The 22717-nt window shown below is 33.4% G+C and overlaps 1 protein-coding gene across 1 annotated transcript; it reads right to left on the bottom strand.

Annotated features, from left to right (window-relative positions):
• Positions 1-16362: 16362 nt before the first annotated feature.
• LOC142626844 (agamous-like MADS-box protein AGL80) lies at positions 16363-17133 on the bottom strand. Its single transcript, XM_075800552.1, has one exon. The coding sequence runs from the start codon at positions 17131-17133 to the stop codon at positions 16363-16365; it is 771 nt and encodes a 256-aa protein (XP_075656667.1).
• Positions 17134-22717: the final 5584 nt, after the last annotated feature.

Raw genomic sequence — 22717 nt, 5'->3', positions numbered from 1 at the left:
TAATTATTTATTTTAGCTTTACAATGTTATATCTACCAATGTACATTCTAGATATGATCACCCCATCATCTAAAAACAAATTTAGCTCAATACTAATTGTTCTCCACATTTTCAATCAAGCTTTAGTTTTCACCATTTTGAGAAGATATCTTTTTTTTTTTGTTAGAGGTTTTCAAAGTTAAATCAGCAATACGAAGATCATTGAGGTGAACAAAACACACAATTAGAAATGATCCTTTTTTTTTCCTTTCTTTTTGGTATTCTTGCATCTAGTCTTTGTTTAGTGATTTTGTTGTTTTCCTCCCCCAATTATTTAATGATATTGACTTTTGTTATTCTTAATTGACTTAGAATTGTCAATGCAGTTTTATTTGTCCCATTATTGTTGTGGAAATTCTTGATGTTGATATGACACATATTGATAAAGAAATTTTTTTGTGTGTTTATTTGTAGTGTAACGAAAAAGTAAAAAAAAAATTAGTGTAATAATTTTGTTATTGTTGCACCATGTATTTGGTAAAATTCATTTTAGAAATCTTATGTGTTATTCTCAAATCCGTTTGTTATTTTTACTTTGGTCATTCTATTACAAATAACTGCCATCTCCACCATCAGATTTTTAGCTAATTTGAGCTTTTTTGGTAAGTTTTTACTTTTTTTTAGTTGATCATCTTTAAAGAAAATAACAATAAAAGAATAAGACAAAATTTAATTTACTCTAGAGTATCATTATGCTAGTAATGTTTTTATGTATAGATAATTAAGGAACTTGATTGTGTTGGAATTCCAATTATTCTTATGTCTAGCCTCTTAGATTAATTTTTGGAGGTGCAAATGATAGTCTGGCCATCCCCCCTCCACCACTATCTACCAATGAAAAAAAAAAGGGGTAAGTGTTTGCATTGGTTTGAATAATTCTCATTTTTTGCTTAAATCTTTCATATAAGCAATGCTTAGTTCATTTAACATTTTTTAATTAATCTTTTGTTTTTTTTCCACTTTTAGTTTCTTCGTGATTTTGAGATTGCACAAATTTTATTACATAACACCAGATTAAGTTTATGTTATGGGAACAACAAACGTAATGCCTAAGGTGCCCCCACTTTTGCCCAATTAAGCACAACACCACATAAACTTCTCAATAGGGTTGGTTTCTATGATAAAGTCATTAGTATTTGTAATGCAAGCTTTAATGAAGAATGAACTTTTAAATTTCATTAGTATGTACAATACATGGAACAGGAAAATAATGAATTTATCTATACAAGTTTTGAACAATAGTTTGTTGAATAGTTGTGTATAATTACTCAATAATTTTCGTAGTTTAAATATGTCAATGCCATCTTCATTCTGAAAAGTGAGAGATTGGGACCATCTTTCTACCATCTCTTCTTTGCACATGACCTCATTCTTTTTGGTCAAGATTCCTTTGTCAATGCATGTGCCATTGACGACGTTCTATCCAAATTCTACCAGCTATTTGGGTAAAAAGTGAGTACGTACAAATCTAGAATTCTCTTCTCCAAAAATACGCCTATAGAGGCTCAGTCCACTGTTTGCAATGTCTTAGGCATGATGGAAACCAACCAATTCAATAAATATTTGGGGTTTCCCCTAAAATTTGTGAACCAAGGTCAGAGGGACTTTGATTTTATTATCCAAAAATTTTAGAAAATGCTGGCTAGGAGGCAAGCAAACCTTCTCTCCCTTACAGGCAAAAAAGTACTCATCCAATCCTCCTCTTCTGCTATACCTGACTATGTCATGCAAGGAGCCCTATTACGAAGAAAGTATGCAAAGAAATTGACAAAGCAAATAGGAACTTTCTTTGGGCTCAACCACCGAGAAAAAGAAGTTCCACCTAGTGAAATAAGGCACTATCACCCTTCCCAAAGACATAGGAGGGCTAGGTCTTTAGGCAGCCAAACCTAGGAATCTTTCTTTACTTGCCAAACTCTCTTAGAGACTTATAAATGATGGAGACTCTCCTTAGGCTCGGGTTCTTAAAGCCAAGTACATAAACAACCTTCCCCCTCATCCTTGGAAAAAGCCAACCTCTAGCTCTAAAACTTGGGCTGCCTGTATGGCTTCAAAGTCCCTTTTAGACTCAAGTCTAAGGAAAGTTGTAGGTAATGGAAATACTACCTCCTTTTGGAGAGATCATTGGACCATCGTATGTCCTCTCTACTCTTGCATTCATGGCCTTCTAAATTTCAATGGAGAGAACCTCACAGTTAGGGATGCCCGAATTAATGATGATTGGAATTGGGACCTTATCTCCCTTGCGTGTCCCCCTAACATCAAGTCCATCCTACAAGCCACTCACATAAACTCCCTGGAATGACTTTGATTTAAAAGTGATAGGTAAACATAGAGCAATAGACCTATTTCATAAAATATTTACGTTTTTAGACCCTTTAAACACAACTAGTTTAACCTAGTTATTTAGCTAAGTGATTAACTTAGGTAAATTATGCAGATCTAGGTTAACACATATAAATCATATCATTGTAAAGTGCGAAAAATAAAGAACACAACAATATGATGACCCAAGAAAACCAAACCGGTAAAAAACCTGATAAGGATTTAACCTAGCTATCCTCAAGGTAAAACTGAATCCACTATGAAAGAATTGAAATTTACACAATAGCGACTTAGACCACTAACATCCTATTGCTACCTCAAGTAGGAAACTTACTACCACGACCACGTGACAACTCCGAGTCCATGGACTACTTCTTTCTTGAATTCCCAGTAAGCACAAGCACAAGCACTCCCGCTTGTATATCTTTAAGCTCTTGAATCTGCAACTGAATTGATCACCAAACTCTTGACATCAATCTAGATTTTGATAACCTTAAGTGTATGTGAAGGCAAACACCCCTAAATCTCACAAAAGATTCACACACACAGCATAAAGAGTAACAAAAGACTTAGAGAGCTTTTGGGTACAAAACCCTAAATCTACAAAAAAGGCACACTCTTCTCTCTCTTAAAAGTCTTCTAAAAACGTGCTTAGGGTTTCCTTTATATACTAGAAGAAGTAGACCTAAAACCCTAATCCTTAATGGGCTTGAACTGCTGTTTGGGCCGACTTAAAATTCTGCAGAAAATTTCTGATCCACGATTCTCGATCGATCGAGTCTATTCTTCGATCGATCGAGCCTTGTAGAAATAAAACAGTAATTTCCTGCAATTACTCAATTCCAAACTTACATTAAACCAAATTTTGAGCAAGTCTAAACCTAGATTAAATGTTTTGATCACGGTTTGCTAACATAACAAATTGAAGTTCTAATACATTTAAACCTAAAGTCTTAGAACCCAACAAAATAAATAAAAACAAATAACAAAATCAACAAGCATAAGAGCATCCGCATCAGTGGATGCAAATTTTTTGTAAATTTGCACATCTAAAACTTACTTTTTCTATTTTACACTTTCATTTTTACAAAACACCCACATCAGTTTATCTATTATACACATTTATTCAATAAAATATTCATTCTTTTAAAATTTTTTATTATTTCCTTCACCCTTCACACTTCTCTTGAAATCCTCTCACACATAACCCACACCATCAACAATCAATCCACAATCATCAAGCACAGCCATTGTAGACCGTGCACCATCATCAGCCACTGATCAAAACCCAGATCATCAAGCACCATCATCAAATTCTCCCTTCACCCATTGATCAAACAAAGAATAAAAACCATCAGAACCCCAAAAATTTCATCAAAACCATCAAAGAAGGCGGCGGGTTTGAAGTTCAGGGAATCGAGGATGTAGGAGACCATGAGGCCAACGGTTAGGACTGGCGAGCACGGCGATTCCACCGAGGTTGAGGAGGAAAGCAGCGTAGGGGATGAGGGCGATGGCGAAGGATGTTGCTCCAAGGCAGGGGTCGAGAGTTTTTGAGCAATCTGGAAGAGGATCTGAGTTTTTGAGCGTTGTAGGCAAAGGATGTTGCTCCGGCGACATCATTTTGGCTAGCCGAAATATCATATTGAAGAGAAGGATCTGAGAGCAACAGAGACAAGGAGAGGGACTAAGATAGAATGAGAGAGAGGTGAGAGAGTGAGGTGAAGGAGAGAGAAAACAAAAATCTAAAATATTAGATACAAGATCTACAATAACCATGCATGTTTGGCTTTGAGTTTGTAATGTTGGCAAACTATGATAAAAACTAAGTCTCATTGGTTTAGAATGGTTTACATTGAAGTCCAAGCCAAAAAAATCAAGTTCAGGATGAAAAAAAGTGAGTTGCAATTTGGTCCTCTCGATTGCTATTCGATTCCTCTCGATCAATCAAAAGTCACAGATCGGCAAAAATCAGCAAATGTAAAAAGGCCATAACTTATCCGTTTGAAGCCCAAATCGTGATCCGTTTTTTCCAGTATTTAAAGGACATTATAAGCTAACCTTAGAAGGGGTTTTTAGATTTTTTTTTTTTGAGAGAATAGAGTGCATCTTGTGCCTCTTTTGTAGATCTAGGGTTTTGTACCTAAAAGCTCTCTAGAGTCTTTGTTAAGTTGTGTGATGAATCTTTTGTGAGATCTGAGAGGTGTTTACCTTCATACACACACATTGAGCTATCAAGATCAAGATTCACATCAAGAACTTGATGGTTGATTCAGTTGCTGCATAAATAACATTTAAGAAGATCAAGATTCACAAGTAGGAGAACTTGTGGTTACTGCAGATCTAAGAAAGAAGTAGTCCACGGACTCGGAGCTATCACCTGGTCGTAGTAGTAAGTTTTCTACTCGAGGTAGTAATAGAATGTTAGTGGTCTAAGTTCTATTGTACAAACTTCAATTCTTTCATAGTGAATTTACTTTTTACCTTGAGGATAGCTAGGTTAAATCCTCCCCAAGTTTTTACTAGTTTGGTTTTCCTAGGTCATCAGATCTTTGTGTTCTTTATATTTTCCGTTGCTTTACATGATATGATTGTTTTGTTTTAACTTAGATTTGAATAATAAACCTAAGATTCACTTGGTTACTTAATTAGGTTAAACAATCTAGTTTTTACAGGGATCTAAAACTTAACAGTGCATATATGCATGATTACTGTAGCAAATGTGCAAATATGGACACTTTTAGAAGTTCTGATGTGGAGTATTTTCTAGGCAAAATGTGTAAAATTAGTGTCGTTTTTTATTATGCAAGACTTTGCATCCACTGATGTAGATGCTCTAAAAAGTTTGAAAGTTACTATCCTTCTACAGTAACATACATCTATTACGTATTATTGAATTGTCATGTTTGTGTTAAAGGGATGCCCCCTTTTACATATATAAAGCAAGCATTCTTAAATAAACAGCTTCCTTCTACATGGATTTATAGAATCCAACTCTCTTAAATGCGAAAGAAGACTTGAAAAGTTAGGAGTAGAGCATTTTAGGAGCAAACTTGAAGAAAGAGAAAAAGAAGAGTATGAAACGGTGACAACACAAAAATACTAAGGTTTGAGATTGATTTGTTTTGCCTTTGATTTTATTTTTGCTTTGGTTGTTGATAAAAAGAGAGATTTTTCAACCGTGAGAGTTTATGTTTTTTTTTTTTTTTTAAGGAACTATGATAGAGAGACTATGAATTCTAGAATGAACAAGACTTAGGTACAGTATTTAGGTGATATTCTATAGGTTCCCCTTTTAAGATTTTGCCATGTGAATTTTTTCTCATAGGATGGAAGTCTATTTTTTAGTTAAGTAGCCACATAACTGAAATTTAAGAGAGAAACCTAAGAAATAGTACCTAAGGTACTATACCGAAGTTTTTTCCTTCTAGAACTCCTACTCATTGAGAAAAGGAACAGTCAGAATTTTTTTTTTTTTTGTTGCATTTCTTGGTGTCACTGATTATATAAAAAAATTATTTTAAAATTTTATTTATTAGGTTGTTGAAGTGCACTAATTACAGTCATTGCTATATCAATTGTAAAAGTTTTGGTCTAAAATTTTATAATAACTGTAGCATTTTTATTTTTTTATTTGGGTATGTGTATATAGTTAAAAAAAATCTATTAGTCAATATTTGAGGCTTTCTTCCTTTTGGGAGCCATAAGCAATTGCATCACTTGCCACTATGGTAGAGCCAGCCCTGATAATCAGCTGTTCAAACTATAAATTCTCCATTATATGTTACTCGCTCAAGATCTTATTAGCTATATAGATGGTACTTTTGGTTTATAAGAAAAGATTAACAAATCGTGATTTTTATAAAATTATATCTAGACATATTATAATGTCATGATGGATAGGTTGGTCATATTTTACTATATAATCTAAGGTTGCGTTTGACAATATGTAAAATATTTTCTGAGTGTAAAATATTTTCAATTGTTTGTCTATGTTGTAAAAAATTCGTAAGAAAATTATTTTTCGTGTTTGGTTTAGCATGTAAAAACCTATTTTCATAAGCCTAACTACCACAACCACCACCATAAACCTAGCCTCCACCGACCACTATAAACCCAGCCACAATCAACCACCACATAACCAATAAACTTGAAAAAATCATAACCAACAAACCCACCACTGATCCACCATTGAAACCCACAACAAACCCATCATACACCCTGCAAAAACTCACCCCAGCCATCGTTGAAACCCACAACAAACTCATCACATAACTTGAAAAAAAAATCCCATCCTAACCATCGATCCACCATCCCCAAGAACAAATTTTTTTTTATTTAAAAGGCTAAAATTATAAATCCAAAGAGGGCAACGAGATTGATGAGGTGGCGACGGTGTGGGTGGGCGACGAGTTATAGATTGATGACATGCAGTTCAAGATTCAGCCTCGGTGGGTCATAGGGAAAGATAGAGAAAGAGAGAGGACAAGAAGAGGAAGAGATGGAAGAGAGAAGAGAGGAGGAAATGGTAGATTGGCGAGAGGAGGTAGTGATGGGTCGGCGAGTGGAGGCAACGGCGGAGGTGGATTAGTGGTGGCACGAGCTGGGTCTCTCTCTCTCTCGTTCCTTTGGCTTGGTGTGTGTCAGTGAGGACAGTGGAAATTGATTGAAGGTAAAATTACTATGTAACCCAATTTCCGAGTCTAAAAGGTTTGACTTACGATCAACTGAAATGGATTTTTAGTTTGACCGTATTTTCATGTGCACCCAAACACACTCAAGGGAGTAAAATGTTTTCCTAATTTCCATTTCAACCGAAACAAACACAACCTAAGTAATCATGTGATTTCTAAATTTGAAGAGTTATATATTGCGGGATTTATTCAAATGAAAAAAGGTTTGCTTTTTTCATTTCATTTTATTTTATATATCCACTTTGTGATATATGAGAAAGAAAGAAAGAGATGTCAATCTATGTTTTGGAGAAAAATATACCTATAAGAGTTAAATCACATACATTTGTATAGTAAATTACAAAATATACATGGTAACAACTAGGTCTAATAGTTCTCACACTATAAAATAAAAGAGAACTTTTTTTATTGAATTGTGTTTTTTTACGTATCTCACTATATATAATATCCAACCACAAAATATATTATGTTACACTACAAAAAACTTCTAAATTAAAACACAATTTCATAAAAAATATATTGACTTTTAAAAAATATACAATCTAATATATTAATTTAATAGTTATCCAATAAAAAAAAAAACATATCAAATTTTTCCACGCATTGAACAGGTCTGTGACTAATAATAATAATAATAATAATAATAATAATAGTATTATCTAAAACTTGGGTTATTTTATGTTTCATGAAATGGTTTTCTATCATTTTTTTTACGTGACCCTCACTTTATTCATAGGCTAGCTCCATTTAACAATGAAAATTTAACCTTAAATGCTTGCTACATAACAAAATTCGTAACTCAATTGTCTATTACATTTCAGCCTCTTGGAGTTATTCCTTGTCTTAGTGTATAAGGGCCCAAGCCCACCCTTGGGCCATTGTTCTGTGAGTTCTGTCTATTATACTTGTATTGTTGTACTATACCCTGCATTTACTACCTTGTACTCTGTTTTGATAACTTGATTGTTTGGTAACTTAGGACAGTATGGTAGAGGAGTTTGAGTAATGTTGTTTAGGTATTTTTAATATACGTGTGAGTGAAAATATGTGTGAAAATGTGTGTAATATTATTTAAAATGTGAAAATGTGTGTTAAAACTAAGCTACCAAACAGGACCTTAAAATTAAGAAAGTGAATATCGTACTGAAAAATGTATCGTACCAATCATCAAATTAATAGTCACACTCCTCTAAAATGTACTGAAAAAATACTGTGTTGTCCCATGAAATATTGGCATTTTGGTTGGTACCGTAAAAAATTAGAAAAAAATGTTAGAAAACTGTAAAAATTTGAGGAAAAAAAAAAAATTTAAGCTGCTATATTGGGTTTATGTACTTAGACTAATAATTAGTCTTTAAAATATGTGAATTTTTAAATTTTATGTTGATAAACATAAAAATTAATATCCAGACTTACATAAATAAATACAAACATATACATACATATATAGTAGTAATTCCAAAATAGTACACCAATAATATTTCATTCCCCTAGCCAAACCAAAACAATATCTGGTATAAAATTGACTTTCTTGATTAGAAACTTAAATGTTTTTTTTGGAAACACTAGAAGATAACAGTTGAACTACAACTTATAAGGCTCTTAATTTTACTTCCTTGTACTATTAGTCACATTTGATTCTATTTATTATTATTATACTAGCATGTAACACATGCAAATACATGAATACATTTAAAATTAAACACAATTTTTATTATAAAAATATAAATAATTACTCAAACTATTAAAAAAAATAACATGTAACATATGCATACGTATAGATACATTTAAAATTAAATACAATTTTTATCATAAAAATATAAATAATTAGTCAACTTATTTTAAAAAAATACACATAATTAGTCACGTATTAAAATTCTTATCTAAATTTAATACTACTTATAATTATTATTTTTTTCTAAATTTTAATAAAATAGAACATGTGGTTATTTTTATTGAGTATATGTGAATTGTGATTGATTTTTTTTGTATTTTTTAATTTATTTTATAGTTCATTCATATTAGATTCTTAGTATTTTACACTCATTAACTCACTAGGAACAAAGATTAAAAAACTTAAGTGGACACATGGCACAAACTTAAATGGATAAAAATAGTATGATCTCCACATAAATGTAGACACATGACAAAAAAATTGAATTCAAATTCTAATTGAAGTTTCTCTAAGCTTCACCTCTCTCTCTCTCTCTCTCTCTCTCTCTCTCTCTCTATATATATATATATATATATTTTTTTTTTTTTTAACTGGGTGTCCAATGGTTTGATACCATATTGGAATTGAGAAAGTATATTTCTATATTTGTCAAATGAATAAACTTTGAATGAAAATTTTCAGAATATTGTAGTTGCAATCAAATATAATGCGACCTAAAAAATAAAGCACATTTACATGCAGAAATTCGGAAGACGATTTCTAAGTGCATCTCTTGTCTAGTTATTATTTTGTAAATTTAGTTTTAAACAACTAAGAACCAACATAAGACTGAATATCATAATTATGATAAACAACAGTTGAACATTATGTAAGCACATTGAACTTATAATTAACGTACAAAAGAAGCCTGTGTCATTGTGTATGAAAACATCAAACAAGTACCAAGGGAAATTTCTTAATTATGATTCCTTATGAAAGAAAGAAAAAATCAAGGGAAGAACGCATTAGACCAAAGAGCATTGTGACTGTTATCTTTAATTGGCAACATCATCTCATCTCCACCAAAGAGCATTGAAGGTAGCTACAGCGCTCTCCAGGACAAGAGAGTGAAAGAAATAATATTTTAATCCAACCGGTATTTTTTAATACAGAAAAAGGTTTTGGAGTTGCTACAGCGCTCTCCAGCACAAGAGAGCTACTGTAGCAACTCTAGAAAAAAAAAAAGAAAAAAAAAGAAAAAAGATTTAAAGGTTACTGGAGTATGATTTTTCTGTTTTTACTCTCCGTTATAGAGCCTATTGGAGATGCTCTAATGTTATTTGATTTTCAACCATTCATATTGGTTTGGAAGTGTTGAATTATTGAGATTCTCTACCTACCCCTATTAGAACATCATAATTCATAAAGAGTACCTAGCTCCCCCGTAAATCCTTCTCAAAAAATAAAATAAAATAAAACTCCTCCTATAAATACAAGCTTCCCCTGCACTAACAACCCAAGTGAACACAACACATTCAAAACATTCTTCATACTTAAGGCTCTCATCACTTGAAAACTAGCTATCTGTGCCATTAATCAAGCTCGCTAGAGTCATGGCCTACAACAAGCAGAGAAAATCTCCATCTTTCTCTTTCTTCAGCATCTTCAAAGCTAGGAAGCCTCGGAGAGAAGATGATTCATATGATGATGCAAAGAGTACAACCAAGATATATCCAAGTGATTCTGACAAGAGCCATTACGTAGCTGACCGCAAGGTTGATATAAAGGCTGGAGTTTACATCGAAAGAATCCACACAATCCACAAAAACAATCTCGTGGCTTCTGAAAGCCAAACTATGGGTGGACACCAATCTGTCACGGTTTATGAAGCTGAAAATGAAAAGGCTTGATCAAATATGTCTATGTTTCTGGTTTCCTACTGTAATATTCTTTAGTACTCTTGCTTCCAGTTTGTCAATCAAAATCGTTTTGAAATAAATAAGATGAATATTTGTTTGTATATAAGCTTTTTTATTTTCCACAATATTACAGAGAACTTACTAAGTTACATGTAGTCTCTTCAATTCATTCTTGTGATTTTTGGATAATTTTGGTTCACTGGCTTTACACTCTCCTAATTAACACGATCTTTAGCTGTTGTGGAGAGAGATATTCTTTTTCCAGAAAATTACGACAGCAATATGCTTAAAGTAGTCATTGGGGTCAAGTTTCAATACTGCTTGAACTTCATCAATATGCATGAGTTTGGGCATCTTTGGGAACCTTATTGGGCTAACCATCATTGCCTAATTAGATCAATCTTGTCATTTAGTATATTGTTACAGGAACCAAGAAGCTTCCTAGCTAAAGCTTATAAAAATGTCAGGATATACATTTAAATTAACCAGTGTGGAACTCTCCAATGTATTCTTAAGAACACAGAAGAAGAGGAAGGTAATGAGAGAAAGCATGAGTTCAAGTTACTGCTTAAGAACTTCAACAATGAAAAAATCAGCATATTAATGGCATCTAATTTGCTATTGGGTTCACCAAGCTATAAAAAGTCGACCATTTGCAATCATGAAGAAACATAATAATTAAAATTTAAAGAACTTTAGTGCCTGTGATCTGGAATTTCAAATATCATATGACATTCTTTGGTTTGGCTTCACTAGATCTATGCTAGAGCAATTTAAATAATTAAGCTGCTGAATATTCTTGAGTTAACCATTTGCAAGCAACATAATGGCTAATACTACACAATTCACTGGTCAATAAATTAAGATGCGGTTTGTATTAGCCAAGTAGAATTTGGAATCGTAAGTACAATCCCATGAAGAGGGGTTGTGATTTATTCCGCACAATTATTGTACATGGGACATGTTATTGTTGTCAAGTTGTCCATTCTCTTTCTTTCTTTTTCTCCTTTCTTTTGGGTTTTTGTTTTATCTTTACATTACTCATTCTTTTTATTCAGTCGTAACTAGCACTTCATAACTTTGCAGAACAACACCACACATAATGTCTGTTCTGACTCCAGAATGATTTTTGCTAAAAACAAAAAAGAAAATAAAGAGAAGAATAATATACTACTAATGTCCTTGAATGATTAAAACCCATTAAATCTCGACCAGAAACAGAGAATGAAGCTCATGTTATAGGTCACACCTTAGTAATAATTCAAGACTAGAATTGGCCAAACAATTGGTGGGGGTTGTTTTGAAATCTCGAGTCACATCCAGGACAATCATGCGAGAGAATCTGCAGTTGGCATGCATCATATTACAGTACTGAAGGACTTGGAATGTCAAGATTTTAGTAGCTTTCCCTTGTGTGAGTTGTGACCCCTAAAAGAATCATGCTATATATATATATATTCAATATTCTTTACCTTGGTAAAAACTACAAAATTCTTCAGTACTTGAGCCTAATTCAATGTGTCATTCTTCAGTCATGCACTTAATTATTCAACTATTTTAGAGGTTGCTTAGCATATAATTTTTGGACATGCATTTCAAATTTTGGCCTGAGGTTGTATACATTGCATTGCTGTCTTCTACTAGGTCAAGACATATTAAGTACCAAAAATAAAGGATACATTCATGGTGAAATTTTAAAGACGTAGTAAAAACCTGCATGTGCTAATTTCAGAAATACTTTTTGTTGTGTCTTCTCTGTCTCTCTCTTTTTCTTTACCACTCTCTGAATGATTCCTCCAACAACATAAAACATGGTTCCCCCTATTATGAATGTCAATCAATTCAAAATATGAGAAAGTGAAACAAGTCATGGGGGATGCTGTGTGCTTTGTAATTTGAACAACCAATAGCTGTATGGAATGGTGACCATTAAATTAGCAAATAGTTTGTGTTTTCTTTTTTATGAGATCCCTGGTGAATTTGGATGGCTCTCAAATATAAATGTGCCGCCTTAAACAATTGACTCTTTTAAACCCTTCAAATTCGTCCTTTTGTACTCCACTATAATAATTAATTAATTTACAAGAAAAGAATCTGAATCCTATTTCTCTTTCCTATGATGTTACTGAAGATATTTCTGGAAGCCTCTTAGTTCTTTCTTTTGGCCACCCTCTGCTCATATATTATATATCACAATAAATTAAAAGCCTTCTTTTGGAAAAAATCTTGCCCTTTTCTTTTTCATTTTCTATGAATGATGAAATTTCAATAAAGAAAAAAAATATAAGATTCTTCTCATTTACAATCTGTTACAAAATATCTATGTGAGTGGGAAATATATATTTTGCTCTCCAGCTAAGGAACTTTATCTAATATTCAAATAACACAATCCATGGTCCATGACTAAATCAAAGAAAACCTCTTTACTATTTTTAAGCTAAAGTAATCGGGCAAGGTTTTACATGTATAGCACTATATTCAGGCGATATATACTTTTGTGATGCCCTCGTAAAAATAAATAAATAAATCAAGCAGCATGCCATGCAATTAACCAACAATAATGGCACAGTGAGAATGAAGATATATATATTGTGGTTCAAAGCATTGAATGTGCGTGCAACTGCATGCATGTCACCTGATGTATAGGTCATGCAATTGTAAAGCCATAGTCATATGGAACATGTTATTGTGTAGGTGTGGGAGCAAATTTCATATTTATAATGCAAAAAATACAGAGAATTTTCATATAAGCTACTCCATGGATATTAGGTACTTGCATAGTTGCTGGGTCTTCTAAAAGGTATTCCAAATTTCCAATGTCTTGGACTCAATCTCCTCCACCTAGAGGACAACTTTAAATCATGGACAGTCAATATGGCTATGGAATCTGGTATGTAGAAATGATGCCTCTTAACATGTAGTGATCCATAAACGCCAAGAAGTGGTTAGTCTATATAATATTATTCAATGTATTTAAAGTACAAGTATCATAGCCAGTAGCCACTAGCTAGGAAAGTAACTCCAAGTAATAAAGTTTTAATTCCTCCATTTACTGCCTTAATAATTGGCAAGGAGTCATGTTGAGTGCGCAATATGCATGTGGGATATTCTTCCTTTGAATTCAAGTCACCAAGTAGACTTCAACAATTCACAGAATCAAGTCAATAAACTCCCCCAGACCAATCCTTCACCCTACAGTTCCTCAACTGCATCTTTGAATTAGTATATGCAGAATTGATACCTTCATGCCCCCATCCTAAACACTTCTACTATCTACATGTTTGTTTTACTTATTCCTTTTTACTTTTCAGGCAAGTGATTCATTGAAACAAATCTACGAAACATTTAGAACACAAAATATCCTCACAAAGCAGCCCAATATATGTTGGAGTCACTTATTACAATTTACAACCAATACATATCACCTGTTTCATTTTGTTTTATTGGTATGTTACAGATGTACCTAGTAGGTTTTAAACTCACGACCTCACCTTCCAACTAATTATTATAGGAGAAGGAAGTGCCAATTGAGCTATAGCTCATTGGCACATTTCTTCTTAATTACCAAGAACTTGCCAATCCTTGCATATCATCATGAATTCTCATTCAACCCCTGCCAACCTTGCTGGCTAATTACCATCCGGCCAAAGGATTCAGACAACAATTTTGCTTCTTAAATTATACAATTTTTGAAGGCGACCATTAAATTTGAACAAATCTAAAATATGTGGATAATTACCACATGAAAAATGACAGAAGCATCATTCAGTTGGGTACAAATACATGGAAAGTATTGTATGCATCAGATAATTAATCAGTTGATCTACTTCATAATTTGGAAATTTAAGCTTGGATGAAGCTGTTGTTTCAAATCCACATCTAATTTAATTGATATTATTATATGCAATCTTCTTGATATCTCTAAATAGATTCACAGAATTGAATGGAAAGAACTACCTGAATAGGTCACAGATTAGATTCATATCAGATACTAACTTACAATGAAAAGGATGGATCAAAGGAAAACGCGTTCCAATTAACTTCTTACCATGTAGGCATAAACACATATAGTAAGTAACCTAAGTTTTTCATGTATTATGCAGGGGAACCAAAATAGGCATGACCTGGCTTTTGTGGCTCAGGTTTTTGTGCAATGGCACCATATGAATGCACTGGCTTAAGATATGAATTAAGTTTAGAAGGAGTGCAAACTTTTTCATGTTTCTTTCACTTCACTAGCCATTCTTTCTTCCAAATGACTAATAAAATAGTGCAAGAAAGCATGTAACATGAGACGTGTGAACTGTAATAATAATAATATTGTCTAAAACATGGGTTATTTATGTTTCATGCAAATGGTTTTCTATCATATATTTTTTTCTATTAATTTTTTTTGAACATATTTTTTTCTATTAAATAGTCACGAGACCCTCACTTTCTTATAAGGCTAGCTCCATTTAACAATGGAAATTTAACCTTAAATGCTAGCTGCATAACAAAATTCGTAACTCAATTGTCAATTACATTTCTGCCTCTTGGAGTTATTCCTTGTGTTTCAGGGCCCAAGCCCACTCTTGGGCCATATTAGTGTCTATTATACTTGTATTATTGTACTGTACCCTCATAATGCATTTACTACTTGTACTCTGTTTTGATAACTTGATTATTGGGTGATTTAAATCATAGAAGTCTATATCAAATCGGGAAAAATATATCATAACAGTTATTAAATCAATAATCTCTAAAGTGTAGCGAAACAATACCGGGTTGTACCGGGATATTTTGGGTTTTCTGCCGGTACTATTATTTTGGTTGGTACAATAAAAAAATTTAAAAAAAAAGTTAGAAAATTGTAAAAAAATTGGGAAAAAAAAACATGATCAAGCTGATATATTGGGTTTATGTACTTAGACTAATATTTAGGATTATAAAATATGTGAATTTTAAATTTTATGTTGATAAACATAAAAATTAATATCCATCCTTATATAAATAAATACAAACACACACACACATATATATATATATATAACAGTAATCCAAAAATGGTACACCGATAATATTTCATTCGTCTAGTCAAACCAAAACAGTATATTGTACAAAATTGACTCTCTTGATTTGAACTTTAAATGTTTCCATTGGAACTTGGAAATACCTTAAGATATCCATTGAACTACATCTTACAAGGCTCTTAATTATACTATTAGTTACATTTGATACTATTTATTATTATTATATTTTGTTAACTGGGTGTCCAATGCTTTGATACCACATTGAAATTGAGAAATATATTTCTATATTTGTCAAATGGATAACCTTTGAATTAAAATTTTGCGAACATTGCAGTTGCAACTTGCAACCAAATAAAGCGACGTAAAAAAGTAAAGCTCATTTACATACAGAAATTTGGAAGAAGATTTCGAAGTGCATCTCTTGTTTAGTTTTTATTTTGTTTAATTTAGTTTTAAACAAATAAGAAAGAACACTGAATACCTTAGATGGTCATTCAAATTATATGATTGAATAGAAAGATATTGACAAATTTAAGAACCAACATAAGACTGAATATCATAATTATGATAAACAACAGTTGAACATTATTTTAAGTACATTGAACTTATAATTAACGCACAAAAGAAACCTGTGTCATCGTGTATGAAAACACCAAACATGTACATAATGGAAATTGCTAAATTATGATTCTGTAAGATTTTTTATTTTTTATTTTAAATCAAGGGAAGAAGGCATTAGACCAAAGAGCATTGTGACTGTTATCTCCAAATGGCAGCATCATCTCATCTCCGCCAAACCCCATGTTGTTCTCTTGTGGGAGATTCATCATATCCATGAACCATTGCTGCCTCTGCATGGTGTCCATGTTCATCTCAAAACCTGGAGTCCTCTGATGATGATCATGAGGCTGCTGCACATTATTCATCTCTGATGGAGTAGTACTAGTACTAGTACTCCCCACCATCGTTCCTTCTGTTTTTGCAGCAGCTGGTTCACCTTGGACTTGCTTTTGAGCCACTTTGTTGAGTTGACCAATCCTTCTATATATATTCTTCAAATTCTGATCAATCAACCACCCAAGATCATTCAAGTCCATCATGGTTAAGTTGTGCAGGCTTTTTCCAGTCAGGCTTTGGAACATGACCTCTGTCATCTCCTTCTCCCGGTTGTCTTTCTGTTGTTTTTTCAACTGCTCATTAGCTTTGGCAATCCTTTGCTTCAGGAAACTCTCCTGGTTGACCATTTTTTTAGTCTGTTCCATTTCAGGCATGTTCTTGAATAGTCCAAGAACATGTTGAATGCCATGCTCAGAAGCCCAAACTTCAGGTTGAGAATCATATGGGCTATAAATAATGGCGCAGGACTTAATGCCACATAGAGTGCTCAGCTCACTTACTTTCTTCAACAGCCCCTTCTTCCTTTTCTTGAAGGTAGCTTTTCTAGCAGAGTCATTTGTGATGTATGCAAGCTTGACCTTCTTTCTAGTCATGTCTGATAGAAAAGGCGAACAATAACAAGAAACAATATGGAAGTTGAAACCTTTTTCTTTTTTGTGTATACTTTCTTGCCCCAAGCAGACTATGCTATATATAAAGCTGCAAGAGATTGTAGATTAATACAAGAAGATTTTTCTCTTGTATATCCTGGTTGGAGATATTAATGAGCACTTAATGGTTTGTGTTGGGTGCACACATTGCAAATCATGTTGAATTTGGGCTAACAATTGGGCATTTTTCAATAAGTTTGAGCTGTAAATATGAGGGTTGAGAAGGGATTTTGTCATTAATGATATTGGTGGTGCTCTCACAACAATTGTAATGCTTATCAATATAGGATATTATGAAATCTCAGCAGAGGATAGTGTTGCTGTAATGCAATATAGAGAATTTATTAGGGTGAGTTGGTTGGGGAATCTATGTGATTCTCTGTTTTGGATGAGAGACAGCTTATCTTATTTGCATTATGAAATATTGATTCACTCATAGTCATAACCGTTGGATTTTTGGGGATGATTGTGTAGACCTCATTGACACAATGAATTATCACAGTCTTTGCTGTGCCTCATTCATGCATCAAATGTGATATCTTTTTAATAATTATGGTAATGAAGCAATTTCATATATGCAATATATATAAATGAATGTGTATTAATGACTATATAAAAAAATGCGTAAGATGCTAATTTTAGATAGGCCATTTTGGATATATGTTAGTTTTTTTAAAACCTTCTCCTCTCTCCCCTTGTGTGTGTTAAAATACTTTAGTATTCTAAAAAAAAATGACAATTTTAAATTATATTTTTTGTAACGTGGAAGTGATATGATCTCCACCTGTTTATAAAGACAAAGTTTTTTATTTTTTATTTAAAAAAAAACACTAGCTTATTATACAAGGCATAAAAAATTATTATCTTATTATAGAGTGTTGAAAGTTGAAACAATGCATAAGATATATAATCATACTATAAATCTTTAGCTCGATCCACCAATAAACTTCATAATATGCACAAAGCACAATGACGAAGCCAAAATTTTAGTTCTGAGGGCAAGATTGAAAGAAAAATTAATTTTAAAAAAAATTAATTGATATTAATAACAAAATAAATAAATTGATTCTCTATTATGGAATTTTGACATTTCTCCATACATAAAAATAAAAGAAAACAAAAATAAATAGTTAAATAAAACCAAATGAATAGTTGATAAAAATATGTAGATTGAAACAAGTAATTTGATTTAAAAATAAATTAATGTTAAAATGTTAAAAATATAAAAATGTCTTTCAAAATTGTATCCTAACCACCTTGAAAATTGTAAATGGTAAATAATAAAATAGTGTAAGTAGTGAGTCTAAATAGCTAATTATTTGTATACCATATAAGACAATTATAACAAAGTGTTAGTCAATGTATGGTACACTCACTATACATTATTGTTCTGTTAAAACGCGTGAATAACAATGAAAACACAAATTTGAGTCTTATGCAGGACCAAACAAATTTATTTCAATTAGAAAAAGACGAAAAAATGGTATGTACTTATATGGCTGTTTGGCGTAAATGAAAAGTGTAAACAGCCATATAAGTACATTGGCAAGTAATATACATTGACAAGTAATATTTTCAAGCTATGAATGCAAACGAGACCATGTAAGATGTTAAACATAGACTAAGATGAGTTATATTATATGTCCCTTCATTTAATCACCCGTTTAGTTTTTTGAGAGAACTAAAGTAGTCAGTTGCCCCTTAACAAAATGGCAATATATATATAGTTGTGTTCAAGTTATATCTAGTGTAACTATAGGTAATATTACACCATTGAATAACTTGCTATTGAATTTATAATTTGAAAATCTCTCCGTTGAATTACTTGGTTTATATGTTCTTAACATACATGCCAAATTTTATGAGAATCAAATGTTATTTATAATTCAATCCATAATCTCATTTTCTATGTATTGTTTTAAACCATAAAAACTTAAATTTAAATAATTGACTGATGACATGGTTATTGATCTTTGATCATCTTGAAATTTTGCAAGCCTAGAGAATATACAAAGATAATGTAATTCAATGATGAATTTGTCAAAATTTGCATCCAATTAAAAAATATTGAATTGTGTAACATTATTTAAAGTAACACTAAGTGTAACTCTAAGCAATGTTACACCACTTAATAACTTGTTATTGAATTCATATTTTAAGAATCTCATTGTTGAATTATATGTGCTTAACATGCATGCATGCCCATTTTCATGCCAATCGGATATTATTTACTATGTGATTCTTAAACTCGTCTTTTATAAATTATTTTAAATTACAAAAACTTGAATTTAAATAATTGATTGATAACATGACTAGTAATCTTTAATTACCGTGAAATTCAACGGTAGATTTGTCAAAATTTACATCTAATAATAAGTTATTAAGTAGTGTAATATCGCTTAGAGTTACACTAGGTGTAACTTGAACTCAACTATATATATTGTAAATGCTCATTTTTTGCAAGCCTAGAAGAGAGGAAGGCCCAAAGTCATGGACTAAAGAAAGTATTGTGAAAGTGTCATTAAGCGAGTGGCAGGAACAACGAACAGTGGGTCTAACAAGCAAATAAATGGATTCTGAATAAATAAGTGGGCCTAAAAAGGCCCGGAAGAAAGTAACCACGGACCCATGAGTTGTATGGATGTGGAAAAGTGATAATGGGTCATAGTTGCTATGGCAAACCCAAAGTAGTGCAAGAAAAGAAACTAAGGGGCTGTGGAAAACCCATGAGCCCCAAGGAAAAAATGAGAAATACTTGGGCTGAGGAAGCCCAAGAAGTTTGTAAAAGCCCATGGGAGACGTAGAATTGAAAAAAGTCCGAGGACGCCCGAGAGAGTAAGTGGGTCAAGGACTCCCAAATGGAAGTAGGTGGGACAATAGGAGCCCGCAAGTAACAAAAGGGCCCAGTGAGATCATTGGGCCTTTGGAGAAAGAATGAACAAAAAAGGTCCAAAGTGGCCCAGCAGGCTTGGGGTCAAGTAGGCCTCATGGCAGGCGTGACAGAATTGTGTGGTAGGAAGCAAGTAACGGGGGCTGGGAATAAAGGCTTGGAATGGCCCACGAACAAGCATGGCCCAATCCTCAGAAGATGCAAGCCATTAATGAAAAGTCGGGCGAAATAGCTCATGTCGAAAGAAGCCAAAAACGAGCAGCAGGCTGGGCAGTTTGACGTTCAGACCGCGGCAGACAAATGAACAGCAGGCAGGATTTGAACGAGCATGGAGGTAAGGCACGCGCAAAACCCAAGCACCACCAACCTATACCCAGCCAATACAGGAAATGGTGAGGTCATGGGTTAGAGGTAAGGGGGTATGGTCTAGCGGTGGGGAGGAGGAAAAACCCATCTTTGTGTTTCCTAGTCAAGCCCTTTTGGAAGCAATGTTCTGCTGAGAAGGCATGCGAACCAAAAGAGGCAAGGTTGATTGGGAACCACCAGGTGCATGCCGTGAGGGGTAAAGGGAAGGGGAGTATTCACTCCATGGTAGGTAGGAATGCCTCAAGGAGTGAGCAAAACAAAAAAGCCTTCTCTGACTGAGGCAGGCTGACACTGGCTGGATGACTACCAGTCAGTGATGGTCGGCAAAGAAGCTCATGCTAGATAAAAACGGTCAAGGGCTAAAATGGTAAAAAGCCAAGCACGGCTGGCCCTATATAAGAAGCCCTACAGTGCACAACTAGGGGACGGGATGTGAAGGGGAACCTCTGTAAAATAGCGGCAAGAATCATAGAAAACAGGGGAATAAGAAAATGCAGCGGAGAAAGGAGAGAAAGGACAAAAAGAAAAAGAGTAAAAAAGAAAAGGAAAGGATTAAAAGAAACAGAAGCAAGAAAGAAACAGAGTGAATGAAGTGATTGGCATGCACCGAATGGATTAATCTCCCTCTCCCCTTCCAACCCATGCTCTCTGTTAACCAAATAAATAAATAAAAAAAAGGGAAGAAATCCCATTCAACCCAAGTCACTTAGGCCCGTTCCTTCAAAGCAACTAATTTCCCCTCAGAGAAATTAGTCGCGTTGAGGGAGTGGTTCCCTTTCCTGATGCAAGCTCTGTAAAACGGCCCATCGTGGCAGACTAACATTTGTTTCTTTAATACGCTCCTTACTCTCCATCTAACATTCATTATTCTGATACTATAGTGTAAAACGGTCACCCTTCATTGAGGCCCATTGACTATATTGCTTAAATCTTTATTATTGTCTTTTCTTATTTATCATATCTGCCTGCTATAGCTAACGTGATAATTCTGCCTGCTGTAAAGATCTAATCACCAAATGACATTGTTTGTGCACCAGCCGGGCCAGGAAGGTTTGTTCTCGGACCGGTCCCAACTCCTCAACCTAGAAGAAAATCTTGGGCCTAGTGTAGCAGCGAGCAGTCTAGCCCAACACTTGCAAAAAAGGCCCACACACACACACACACATATATATAACAGCATAGTAAGTTAGTGACAATTAGCAAGTCGCCATTACATATTTATTTATTTATTTTTATTATTATGATATGTTAAGTATATATCTATTAGTTTCTCCAAAAAAAAAAAAAAGAGAGAGAGAGAGTATATATTCTTTTATTTTATTCCCTCTCAGTGTAGGGTATTTGAAATTGAAATGAAAAAATAGGGTAAGGTTTTTGTCCAGTGGAAATTTCCACTGGACACGTCCAGATTCGGACACATGTCCAAGAGTGGACACGTGTCCACCATCCAACGTGTCTAGTGGAAACTTCCACTGGATACAAGCCACACCCGAAAAAATATACAACAATAAATAATCAATCATTTAGCCAACCTTTAAAAAAAATATATAAATAATCATTTATCCGAACCAACTTACGACAAGCCGTTTAATGATTGCAAGATTAAGGGCACCGTCTTGCACGTGAAGCACAACATTACAACAAAGCTCAAAAAAGTCCACACTCCTTAGTGAAAAAGAGTGGGAAATTTTATAAACACAAAACCCTTCAATTCAAATCTTGCAATTGCCTCTCAGATCTATACCTTTGCTATAATCCATTGTTGTCAATTGTCATCCTTTGCCGGTTTAACTAAACAAAAGGTAGTTTCTCTCTCTCTCTCTCTCTCTCTCTCTCTCTTGTTAGAAATTTTGAAAGTTCTTATTTCCGTTTGTTTCCTGAGAAAATGAGTAAAAAGCTTGAATCTTTATGTGCTGTGTTGCTCTATTTTCCCAAATGGAAAACACCCAGTTCTTAAATTTTGATTTATCTTTCTTTCGTACACTTTTTCAGCAACCAAATGGTGTTTTCTCTGGAAATTCCATTAAAAAAATTTATAATTTGGCACACTGTTTTCCATTATTCCGTTCAATCACCACTTGTATTACTCAGAAAATTTTTAATATCTGTGTTATTTGCATTTCAAAAAGAGTGTTCTTAATAATTGGCACTGTTTCTATTGTTCCCTTCAGTCACCTTTTGTATTACATAGACAATGTTTTCTTATTTGTGTTCTTTGGCACTGTTTCATTGTTCCCTTCAGTTTCCTTTTGTATTAAATAGACAATGTTT

Source organism: Castanea sativa, chromosome 3, assembly GCF_040712315.1.
Source record: "Castanea sativa cultivar Marrone di Chiusa Pesio chromosome 3, ASM4071231v1".
NCBI classification, from domain to species: Eukaryota; Viridiplantae; Streptophyta; class Magnoliopsida; order Fagales; family Fagaceae; genus Castanea; species Castanea sativa.
This window is presented reverse-complemented; position numbering and strand designations above follow the sequence as displayed.

Excerpts from the sequence above, each read along its gene's own strand:
- LOC142626844 (XM_075800552.1), bottom strand. The coding sequence starts at position 17,133 with ATGACTAGAAAGAAGGTCAAGCTTGCATACATCACAAATGACTCTGCT.